Source organism: Aricia agestis, chromosome Z (genome assembly GCF_905147365.1).
Source record: "Aricia agestis chromosome Z, ilAriAges1.1, whole genome shotgun sequence".
In the NCBI taxonomy this organism is placed as follows: domain Eukaryota; kingdom Metazoa; phylum Arthropoda; class Insecta; order Lepidoptera; family Lycaenidae; genus Aricia; species Aricia agestis.
The window spans coordinates 39410183-39423203 of NC_056428.1; the positions used below are offsets into that span (position 1 = coordinate 39410183).

The 13021-nt window shown below is 34.8% G+C and overlaps 1 protein-coding gene across 1 annotated transcript; it reads left to right on the top strand.

Annotated features, from left to right (window-relative positions):
* The first annotated feature begins 156 nt into the window (after positions 1-156).
* Positions 157-7629, top strand: LOC121738664 (autophagy-related protein 13 homolog). The gene is made up of 7 exons (XM_042130871.1): positions 157-540; positions 876-1224; positions 1369-1546; positions 2168-2330; positions 2775-2912; positions 5584-5800; positions 6852-7629. The coding sequence occupies exons 1-6, from the start codon at positions 367-369 to the stop codon at positions 5797-5799; spliced, it is 1218 nt and encodes a 405-aa protein (XP_041986805.1). The 5' UTR covers positions 157-366; the 3' UTR covers position 5800; positions 6852-7629.
* The last annotated feature ends 5392 nt before the right edge of the window (positions 7630-13021 follow it).

Genomic DNA, 13021 nt, shown 5'->3' on the forward strand with positions numbered 1-13021 from the left:
GATTCATGGACCATGATTATTAAAAAAAACCTGTCTATGGTCTAAAACTGGCGTTGACGGTTGACTTGCGGTTGACACATGAATTTTGACGTTCGGAGTTTTTAATCTATGGCATATGGTTTGAGATTTGACTTTTGACCAAAGACCATTTTTGTACCCAAAAAAATCTGCAAAACATTTATTTTTTTGCATTCCTTTCGAAAATAATGTGTAATTAAACCAATTTTTTGGTTTCGTTGTGGCAATTGTAAAGACGTAATCATGTGCAAACTGCAATGTGTTTTTGTACAAGTAATAATGGTATCAGGAGAAGCGAAATGTGACTTATCGTGAATGAACTTGTTGTTTTGGAATAAAAGATAAAAAATGGCATCGACGAACATCGAAGCACATGATAGATTCAAGCTTTATAAGTTCACCAAGATTCTAACATTAAAAGTGGCTCAAATCGTGGTACAAAGTAGGCAGGGCAAGAAAATATCTCACGACAACGTGATCAAAGTTGTCGATGATTTTGTTGCGCAGAATAACTTACAATGGGTGAGCAATGTTTTTTTTACACCTAGAACCTATAAATTCTAAGCTATAAAGTATAGTCTATCAGGTTACTGTTAGGTTTTAATGGGTTGATTTTAAATCATAAGTAATAAATTATACTATCCCAAACATGCCTTCCAAAAGGTCACATATTATTATGTTATTCAGTTGTTGATGTTTATATTAATAATTATATATTTAATAATATTAACTCGCTTAATGTTAATATAACTTGTAGTAAATAATATTAGTTTTTAAACTTACATAAGACATTGAAACATATGTTGCAGACTTCTAAACCATGTATTGTTGCCATCTAACTTAAGACATCTTTTTAGTTTAACTTGTCAATTCCCGATGTACCGGAAGTCAACACCGACACAAAGAAAATCCTCAATGGAGAAGTAATAGAAGCCCTTACAAATGTGCTATGTATAGAGATATCACTACACACAAATGATGGCGATGAAATGGTTCTCGAGATGTGGACTGTCCGCATTGTGCCTAACTGCGATGTGTCCGTTGGGTCTGTCTCCACAATCTACTACAGAATGAGCATTATGCTCAAATCTACGTTGAGCATATCCAGGATTACTCCAGCCTATAAGATGTCTAGATTACAAAATAAAGATTCTTATAAGATTTCATACAAAATATATGGTGGTCAGCCCAATTTAGACCTTCTAGGTAAAACTACTTTTAAACTGTTTGAATATAAATATGCTTGTTATTATATGTTCTTTGCTTTACATTTTAATGTTTATTATAAAATATAAAGGCTTGAGTGTGTGTGGCTTATTAATAATATTTTAAATTTTTACCAATTTTTAGGTGAGAAATATAAAACTATCAAAGTCAGCGAGCTACACACACCTATTGGTACTATCCAAATAGAAGTTGTGTACAGAACTAAAATGACAATTTTACCTGAAGACAGGAGGGCAGTGAACAACAAAATAGGCGAAGATATTATGGTTAAGAGTGATCACTTTCCTAGAGAAAGTCCAAGGTAGGAACATAGTTTAAAGTTAAGTTAATGCTAGGCATATAAGCAAACAGACATGACCAAATGTGCAAACAAACAAGAAGATAGGGATCTATATGATTCATGGAATTAGGGCCAACACTAAAACTCGCACGGATGCACGCTCGCTTGTGTATAATGAAAAATAGTATATGCAGCGCAGGCGCATGGACGGAGCGCAGACATGGGCGACGGACTGTCACACGCGCGGCGAACGACGCGCACACGGCGCGGGCGCACACTTTTCGCAATCGACGTTTCCGTTGATGTCTTTTTGCCAAATAATAAATTAGTAAATAATCCATGGATTACCATTCCATACCAGTAGATTACTACTCGACACAAATGTACACCCTTGAGATAAAAATTTAACTAGCAGCGCTATCGTGGCCCGCGGCGATCTTCCGACGCCGAGCGCCCGCGCCCGCATCCGCCCGTGTTTTAGCGTTGGCCCTTAATGTTTATGTAAAGTCATTATTGTGTTAAAAAGAATACCTATAAGTTTAATCTATCTGGGCAATAAATATTTTTTATAAATCTAGTCAATGGTTATAAATGATATACTTATTATTTTCAACTGTTTTTAAATTAACATTGATATTTAAGGAAAAACCATGAAAAGAAAGCTGTGGATTTAACCAAACCACTGACGGCTGGTGCGTTTGTAGACCATGCAAAGATCAAAGAGCTACATGAAACCCTCAGCCAGCAGTTGCCTCCAGAGCCACCTATGAACTGGCTACTCGCTGAGAAAGATAAGATGGAGAAAGTAAGTTATACATAAAAAAAAAAACAATAAATAATTAAGTACCAGAGTACAATAAGTGTTAGCTCGGACAAGTATAATTTTTTTCTTAATATTATGCTTGTCTGGGTGATCACTCATTATAAGTCAAAATATCAAGCCTTCTATTTCATACATAAGAATAAGACAGATACCACTTTATTTGTTAACTTAACCCTTCGATCTTGAAAAACGAGACACGATATAATTTCTATTGTGTCTTGGTCACCTGTTACTACACATAATAAAACAAAATCTCTGGTGAGAAAGTGCAGAACTCTGATAAGAAAAAAGGAAGACTTAATTAAAACTCACACATTTGAATATTATTTATAACTAATATTGTAAGAAACAAACCATTAACTTCTCTAGTGCATTCAGCTGTTTTCTTGCACACATATAATTTATAATGTATAGTATAATTCGTAGAGAATGAGAGAGCTGGCGCTGTCGGAGTCTTTGGAGAAGCCCTGCAGTAGTAACCAGGCATCTACTTCCGAGGTGGTCACTGCCAGCAAGGCTATCGAAGTACCCAAGATGAGGGATAACAAATACGCCAGTTTGATGGTAATGTTCTGTTTTCATACATTATACTATAGTCAGCATGAGTGGCCAACCTGTCGATCGCGACTGTTGGTCCAGTAGATTGTGGCCAGGCAAAAATATAAATAACTAGCTGTTGCCCGCGACTTCGTCCGCGTTAGCATAGTAGATCACATCCCTAATAATAATAATTTATTGTACAAAAATATTCAATATTATACAGAATTGACTTTCCTACAATTTTATTTTATATAGATGTTGCGCGCGGCTTCGCTTGCGTAATTTACGAATTTTACGCAACCGTACATTTTGCAGCAAAAAATAGCCTATGTCCCTTCACGTGGTCTATTCTTCGTGTTTGCCAAATAACGTGAAATTAGTCTTAGCGTGATAAAATATAGCTTATAACCTTCCTCGATCAATTTTTCAAATTTGATCGAGGAAGGTTATAAGCTATATTTTTCAAATCGGACCAGTAGTTCCTGAGATTAGCGCGTTCAAATAAGCCCTTTTCAAATAATTTCCCCCGTTTTTTCCACATTTTCCCCTATTTATTCGCTCCTATTATACTAAGCGTGATAAAATATAGCCTATCCTAGCCTTCCTCGATAAATGGGCTATCTAACAGTAAAAGAATTTTTCAAATCGGACCAACAAACAAACTCTTCCCAATTATAATATTAGTATTAGTAAATAATAATAATAAGACCAGTCGACTGCCTACTAAGACTGGTCAATAAAAATACATTGTGAACTAAACTATGCTGTTTCATTTAAGATTTCAAGAAGTATTATTAGTAAGAGAAAATTGTCTTGGTGTTTTACTTATTTAAAGATATAAGATAACGATCAGTATACTTCTAGTAAAGGAAGTGGGTTGGGAATTTTTAGGAAATGACATTCTTATCGAATACCGAGCGAAGCTCGGTCAAATAGCTAGTTATGATTAGCTGCTATCTTTTTTTTTAAACTCTGGTGTTGTAAATATGAATAATTAAAAAAAAAGTCATAATATTTAGATATTTACATAGTACATACTGTCATTAAGTTGCTGAAGCGGTCTATTCAGTTGTGTAATTACAATTAAGTATATGGTTTTTGCTGCATTAAGAGTGTATGCTACTACAAATTATATTATGCACGCAATAGCTTTAGCACAAATTTTCATATAATTTTTCATATAATCTATAGCATTAGCGAAAAACGGCTTATTTATTTTTAAAAGAAATTTCAAAGTCGGTTAAGTGTGTTAATTAGTGATTAATATCTGACAACCTGCCTAAATTATTATCTATAACAATAATAGTATAGAATCTGCAAATGCAATTTACTTTATGAAAACAGTTTTCCTTCATATTCAAGTACATAATATACATACTTAGTGTGTTTATGATAGAAATACATATTATGTTATTTACTTACGTATTTTATTTGATTTTATTAAGTATCATTTTAAGTAATTTAATATAAAAACTGAATTATCTGTTTCTTATTAAACAAGCTAGCATATTGTAATAAAACATTTGTTGGATGTTAAGAGAATATTTTGTTCTGATAGGATCTGGACTGAATCAAAGGTCTTTTAATGTTGATACATTAGAATCGGGATTTTTTGTGGATTTTAAGTGGTCTTGAACTTCAGAATACTTTATTTGTGCTAAAAATTATTATCAATACTTGTTTACCTTGCAGAGCGATTGTTAATCATTTTTACATTTATTGCGATTAATGTAATACAAGCTATGCCGTCACAAAAAGCCTCTTTTTGTTAGACTTACTTTTCGTTTTAATTGCGAATTTTTGTGTTTGTTTTACTCTTTTCTAAGTTCCTATGCTGTCACTGCTTGGCAACGGCCTTTTCTAAGGCTATCCATTCCTCTCGCTCTAAATCAACCTCTAAAGTTAACCTTTAGCGTTAGTTTTTTTTATGTAAATCAGCTGAGCAGATTTTTTTTCAATTTGCACATTATTCTAAGAAATTTGCATGCGTATTGTTTATTATAATAATATGATGCTTGCTATAGCCTATAGATAATTATTAAGGCTGGGTGCTGTAAGTGGGCTCGTGTACTATTGGTTGAACACTTTTCAGACAAGTTGTTATTGGTAGATTACGATCTTAGTGGCACATTATTGGTAGATATTGTACTGTGTACACATACAGTTTCGCCGACGGATCCTTAAGTCGTGTGCGAATGTATACTTACTATATCCTTGTCGAAATAACGAGATGTAGAATATCATATAAAATATACTGGCATTCTATAAATAAAGTTTCGTATCTCAATATGTGTTTGGACTAAAGTAATTGTATTATCGACATTAACTAGACAGTCACATAATCATTTTAACCACTTCCCTATAATTTAATATATTGTTACTGCAATATTTTAGATGCTCGAGTGCAGCACAAGCATAGACAGTACACAAAAAGTTTAGTTCGACGTTCGACGCCTTTGTCAATATTCTGTATTTATGACGTGTGTGACATGTCGGAGTTTGGTCCACTCCCACATTTTTCATTGTAATTAGTCACAATGCAAGAGTAATTTTATAGTGCACAAGTATGTGCGCAGTACACAAGAGCACTCTCTATTTCTTTACTATGATAACCCAGTGGGACGGACGACAGGCGTATATGCTAATAGCCTCTTCTCCGACCTTTGCATAATATTCCCTATTTCTACCATTACAGGAGTTTCCCTTCGCTGACGGCAGTCCTATCACCGAGTTAGCGAGCTTCTATCAGGAGTGCGTGGCGGCGCGATGTGCTAGTGACGCTTGGGACAATACCGCCAGCACCGACTCCACTGCGTTGGCACGTCAGTTACAGGCGTTCGAAGACGCTGTACCGGAGTTCGATAATTTGCTAGCCGACATGTGCGCTAGTGACCACAGTTCTGACACTTGAGGTATGGCAAACCACTTGACGTTGCCCCTTAGGGCCAATAGGGTGGTGTGGTTGTAGTACGTGTGTACTACAACCACACCACGTCGCAACGACAAAATGCCGTCGAGCTGTGGTTACGTGTGAATGGTGTCGCTGCAGCTTTTTGTAGTTGCGTTGTGGTACCGACAAAATGTCGACGTGGTTGCGTCGTCGCCAGTTGTTGCGATGTGGTCACAAGCATGTGGTAAAGGTTAAAGATGTGGTAGCAAGTGGTCGACGACTGCAAAATGTGGTAGCAAGTGTTGACGACTGCAAAATGTGGTAATTGTGAATAGTCCAGTTTATTTACAATATGAAATATATACCATATCACGTGGTGTGGTTGTGGTACGTGTGGATTGGCCCTTAGGGTGAGGCCAAACGAGCGTAATTTTGTGACTCGTCGCAGTCGCAGAATTTCGGTCACATAATTTCTGTTGCATTTGATTTCATACAAAAGTCCTGTTTCATTCACACGGCGACGAAAAATGAATTGTCTGCCGACCATGCACTATTCGGACCGAATTGAGTTTGAGGGGTCGACGCGGGCCGAGCAAAGCGTGACATCTGTCACAAACGTTCGACAGTTACAAGTTACAACTGAATAAAAATGTGCTCGTCTGGCATCCAAACGGAATTTCTGCGACTCACGACTCACAAAATTACGCTCGTTTGGCCTCACCCTTACTATTATAATTTATACCAAATATTAAATTAAAAAAATTAAAAAGAACCCCTGAGCGTGTCTACACACGCGCCGCAGCGGTCTTTAACAAAATAACGAGACTAGTCGGACCCATGAGCGCGCCGCGGTGGCGAAAAATGCTGCCGCTGCGGCGCCGTGTGTAAACAGCCTGATACTTGAAAATACGGTTGGATGTAGGACGGAATAAATCGTCGGACCGATCAAAACACTAAACCAGTGTTAATACAAAACATTATTTTTAACAAGCCAAGTCTGAGAAATTACCATTTTAGTCTACAGTTAATAAACCCATATAATTATTTCTTATGTTTTACTCGTCATTTTTCAGGTGCGGTGGGCAGGCCAAAAATCTAGATTTTACCTATTTATTGTAGATTTATACTTTATACGCTATAGACTAGAATGTAGTCCATAGGTATATTATATTATGAGAAAGATAGTATTATTGTTGTCAAAAGTTTAAGGGCCGCCACGTATTTGCGATCAATTGTTTCTATCCATCGTAAACGTTCGTACTAGTTCATATAATATGATGGATCGAAACGATCTATTGCAAACTAATGGCTGCTCTAATAATATGTCTACTATCGTCCTTCTAAACAAAAACACACTGCCTAAACTATACTAATTTATTAGGTACCCACCTTACCTTCTATTCTAAACTTTATCTTAATTTGCTTTATCTATTACTTTAAACAATATTCAAATCTGTTGAACAATATGTAAATTACATATATGTATAAGTTGCGTTCTGTTGTAAAAAGCTTTTTCATTGTCTATGTAGCTTATAGATAATAATCTTGGCGAAAATGAAATATGCAGAAAAATGTTACAATATTTTTTTAATTAATAAAATATTATCAACGAAAAAGACTGATGATGGCCAAACAATTTGGCTGTACGTGTGTATTTTAATATTATTTTAAAACTAACAATTTTATTAATCTACTACTTTTTATTATACTAATTTTTGTTTAGAGGGATGATACTGAAAATAGTAAATTGTATTGTATTTTTTTTAAGTCCGGTCAAGTATATAATACGTCTCTTTCACACACGAAAATATTGTTTTGCGTAAAGGTACAAGTTGGAAGCCGGCTTCATGAAGTTGCAGCAGACGACGTGTCGTCGCGATACTATTATTCTATGTATTTCTATGAATAAGTGTCGCTAGCTGCGAAGGGTATTTCATAGAAATACATACAAACCAGTAGTGTCGCTGCGGTTGCTTCATGTCGCTGCCAACCGGCACCTTAACTGCTATATTACTAATGGTATGTTCTATGTTCGAATTTCGTCGTGCGCTGCTCCACGACCGGACTCTAGAAAGTCTTCAGGCATATAGTCAGGTACTGAATCCAACGAATACATACCTTATGTCACGGCCTACAATAGCATTGTATTAATTTATTTACATATGATATTGAATGTACCGTAACTTCTTGGTGGAAATTCATGTTTCACAGTAATAATATACACTTTTCATGCACTTTTTCCACTTTTATTAATAACAATTATGTTTTACACGACCGGTTTCGATAAAATCATCATCAGGTGTAGTGCAAATTTATTTACTGCAAACTATCTAGTTTCCGAGGTCAATTTGTTGGTAGTTCATCTCTGTAGTATCTATATGTATAATATTAACCTTATCCTAAAAAGCTACTTAAATCACTCCCGAGTCGTTTATTCTAATATAAATCCTAATAGGTTTAAGCCAGTGAATATAGATATTAGATACCGACAAATTCACCTCAAAAACCGAACACTAAGGTCTCTTTCATAATCTTCTGATAATAATAATAACTACTGGACGCTTTGATAAAAAGTTTTTGTTTATATTGTCGAAGTTCAAAATCACTCGTGTACTTAATGAAAAGAAATTTAAATTAATGAAAATTAATTATTGTGCCTTTCGTAATAATTATTATCTTCTCAATGGTGATTTTGACGTAGGAGTCAGGATTTTGGAAGTTCTGTATTTGTTACACAAAATAAAGAAAGATAAACATTTCGTAAAAGAAAACTCCGGAATATATGCGGAAGAACAATTAAGACATTGTACGAGTATAATAATTTTAATTTTTTAATCTTCTTGATGTCTCGTAATTTTTAACCGACTTCCAAAAAGGAGGAGGTTATATGTTCGGCTGTGGATATATATTTTTTTTGCTATAAAAGTATCAAACGATGTTTTAGTTTCTATAAAAACTATAGATCATAGAAGATTGTGAAAAGGCCCTGACAATAATTATAGTACAACGAAATATACAACACAGATAATGGTTCTCGGGAATCATTGCCGAAAAAGTATAAGTTTATTTTACTGTATATGCAATAGTTTGTGTAGGTATACCGAACGAATAATTTCGAATGTTTTATAATCATAAATAAACCTTACAGGATATGAAATTTGAGAATAGTATATTATCTTATATCATATCGTTAATATAGTACTATTTCATCATAAAATCAAAATTTCTTAGCTATCAGTCTATGTAAAAATTCCATGGTTTATTATTTGTGAATTACCTTTCAACAAAATAGAAGTAGTTGCGATATAGCGAAACAATTAACTTTTATGTAAGCCATACACGCAACGGTCTACCGGAGAGGTCACCTGTGCAGTTATGCCTGCGCAGGTGTCACTGGAAAGAATTGATTTTCGATTTACGCCTGCGTCGCCTGCGCCGGTCCAAAAAACTGCACAGGTCTATTCATCGCAGGCATACCTGCACAGGTGGACCTCTCTTGTAGACCGTAGCATGTATGACTTACACTAGGCACAACTTATTTTCACTTTTTTGCTTATAGTCGGGTAAAAATCGACAAAATGGGTATAGTGGGGTAAAAGTCGACATAACGGGCCAAAATTGTATGGTTAATCAATAATTATTAGCGGATTTAAAGATACAATTAAAATATCAGTGAGAGCGACTAGGAAACTCATCTGCCAAGTCTAGTCTATAACTTTCAAAACATACTGACATACACATTTTCTATTTCTATTATTTTATTTTAAAAGTTATGTAAATATATAAATGTTTAATTAAATTTATTATTAAGCAAAGTTGTAATATTAATATGCTAATATTATTTATGAACATGTTCTTTATTGTAAATTATTATTTTAGCGTAAACTATTATACTTATATTATTTAAATTGGATGAACATTAAAAAAAATATATAATTTAAGGTTTCCTTTTAAAACATTGTCTAAATTCTAGACATTTATTCTGTAAACCTATTTACTGCTTACCTAAGACTATGCCACTAACCATAAGTTCCTTTTAAGACATAGGCTCATTAAGGTCAATTCACACTAGCGCAGAAACTAAAATAATTATTCTGAGATAATATATACGATAGTATGAATTTACCCTAAATTTTGAGTACTTCAATATTTCTTCAGCAAAACCTTGTCAATATATTCATACTTAAAGAATTTTAGATGTATAATAATGGAATCGTGTAAGAGTGATTATGAAATGGTGCTTATAAGAAAAGTTCTGATGGCAGGTAAAGAGGTGAAGTTTTAAGAATGTTTAATGGAATGTACAATTAAAGTATCCTAATTAAAGTAGTGCACATCGATTTAAAGATAGACTTTTAGTTGATTAGAATTTAAAGAGGTATAACCATATTATAGTACCCTCAAATCGATTTGGCTAGTAATGCTAGCACAGATAAAAAATGTTTCATTTCACAGGTTACGCGCTAACTGAACGCGGCGTAATTTACGCCGATGTGTCATAGAAAACTTGAAATACATTACGAGCGTATTGAGCCGAACGTTCTGCAGATGTGTCGCGACACTAACGGGATACACAGTGTTCGATATTTAGGTCTCTTAGGTGGGTTAGTGAGTTGCCAAACGATCTTTAAGTCGAGTGCGACCTATATCGACCTATATTGGCTCTCCAATCGATGTGTAATTCTTAAATCGGATACTGCTATAATCGATATTGAAATCATGTATAATGTGTCAACTATTTATAATGGACCTGCGCGCAAAGTCGACGGAAATGTCCTATTGATTATGGACTATAGTAATTGCTAAGGAAAGTACACTTCTACAAAACTTAAAACTGGTGTTTTAAGTTTTGTGTATAGTGTAAAATTAGACTCTATTTCGAAAATCGGAATGCAGATGTCTTATTATAAGTTATGAGCATTGTTGTACTCGTTAATATATTTGTGCGACCGAGTCGATAGTACAAATTAAATTGAGCATTTTATTGTATGAGTACTAGGACCAAGGCTTAACATAGAAATTGTATACTGGTCAGATAAAGAAAAAATAAAAAACGGAAATAAAAGAGATTAAATAAAATATCTTCAATATAATGACTGTTAAAAAATCAAAATAAGAAAAGTCAAAGTTTTCTATGACTAAGACCCAATTTCACCAACCTATGTTTGTTAAATCCTAACGAGGCATTACTTAACCGAGCTTAGAAAATTAAACAGACTGTTAAAATACTTATGTCCCACAGTAAAAATTTAACAGCGGATTAGTAAATGCAATTTTAAGTGAACAACTATCAATTCGTTCATTCTTGTTATAAGGCGACGGAATTGCAATGTACAAGATTAATACGACATGCTTGCTGCAATGTGTCACTTTCTTCCATAGTAGTATAATAGTAGATAATGCGACCAAATTAAAATATCACTGATCGCATACATTTGTTACGCTATAATAGTTCTTCTTAATTTACCAGGTTAATAATTATTATCTGTCAAAGCTGAAAACATGAATCATAAATCATAATACAAACTTTTATTTACATATTTCGGTTTGGTAATTTTGACACAAGTTAGTATATTTGCAATGTCAAGGAAAATCCGAAGGCTGAATTTTTGGCAAAGTGAAAATAAATAATTATTCATAACTATGAAAATAATTAATAATAGGGACGTAACGGAAACATGGCGGAAAGACTCAAAAGTCAAAACAGATTCTTTTATTGATATTGTATATTATTGTCTTTGAAAGTTGTTATTTTGACTCATATAACAGCCTGTTAAATATTTAACGGACCTCCATAGCAGGAATTAAATTTAACACCGTGTTAGGTGATTTAACATGACATTAGGGCATGGTGGAACGCTCGATAGCTCTAACAGGCCATTAACTGATTTAACAAGCCATTATTTATTTAACATTGTTTGATGAAACTGGGTCTAAACAAAACGAAAATTAATCAAGGCCGCAAAAGATTGGTTAATGATTTGGCTGGTTAGGTCATTAACCAATCAAAAACACTGTTGAACAGAACAGAACATCTGAAATTTAAGGCCTCTTACACTCTGCGACTTTTAACAGCGATGCAGTCGCGCATTTTTGAAACGCATCGCGACACCAGCAATTTTTGTATCGATGCTGTCGCGCGTTAGTATCGACACAGTTGCGCGTTAGCATCGATACACACGCGCGACACCATAGATTTTTGCATTGGTTTTGCTTCTGCATCGCGACAGCATCGCTACTGTATCGCGACTGTATCGAAGCTTAAAGTAGCGCAAATGTTTAAAGTGTGTCTCAGTGTGCTCACTCCTTTAGTCTAAAGGAGTGAGCACACTGAGACGGGCCGTGCCGGGGCTCAGGGGGGCCGGGGCGCATCGCAAAATCGCAAGCGGCGCGTGGATGTGATGCGATGCGGCCCGGCAAGCCTCGGCTCAAAATCCGTCAATGCGTTGCGCGCCGACCCGCCCCGGCACAGCGAGCGATAAAATCCGTCAATGCGATGCGACCCGACCCGGCAATAGTGTGCTATAGCGCATTTTGCGCTGCGCCTTGACCCGGCCCGGCACGCGCCGACAAAGTGAGCGCAATCCTTAAGGTGGACCATTTGCGACTGCATCGCTGATAAAAGTCGCAGTGTGTAAGGGGGCCTAATACATAGACTGCATATTATATATTGTGCGTATATGTATTAAAATTTATATTTGAATGAAAGGCTAATTGTTAGATAGTAATGTAATATTTAAAATACTATATGTACGGTTATGTAGTATGCATATTATACATTGGTTGAATTGCGAATTTTGATATTTATATAATATAATATCGTGTCAACAATAACATTTACAGAAAACGCCCTCAATGGTCCACTGCTATGAATCATATCAATAATAAAAAAAATATCAATACAATACGGTGAATGTCTATTTAAATTATTCGTTGTATTTAGGTTGTATTGTATTGATTTGTATTTTTCATCAAGACGTGAAAAATCATTTGGCATTTTGTAACGAGCGAATGAAGCTTACAGTTCGATTTCGTGGTGGTAATATGCAGTTTAATCTCACTTATATTATATAGCAGAGGTCACCAATTAGTTTCGCTCGGGGTCCGTTTTAAGACATGAAATGACCTTCGCGGTCCACACATTTTATACAAAAAAATTTATTAAACAAAGGTAATTAAGACGGAAATTACAAAGGTATTTTTTAGATATCAATGAGAATTTTTTTTGTAGCTAATTATCTTT

Excerpts from the sequence above, each read along its gene's own strand:
- LOC121738664 (XM_042130871.1), top strand. The coding sequence starts at position 367 with ATGGCATCGACGAACATCGAAGCACATGATAGATTCAAGCTTTATAAG. Across the intron at positions 541-875 it reads CGCAGAATAACTTACAATGG|TTTAACTTGTCAATTCCCGA; the intron begins GTGAGCAATGTT and ends ACATCTTTTTAG. Across the intron at positions 2,331-2,774 it reads AGAAAGATAAGATGGAGAAA|AGAATGAGAGAGCTGGCGCT; the intron begins GTAAGTTATACA and ends TATAATTCGTAG.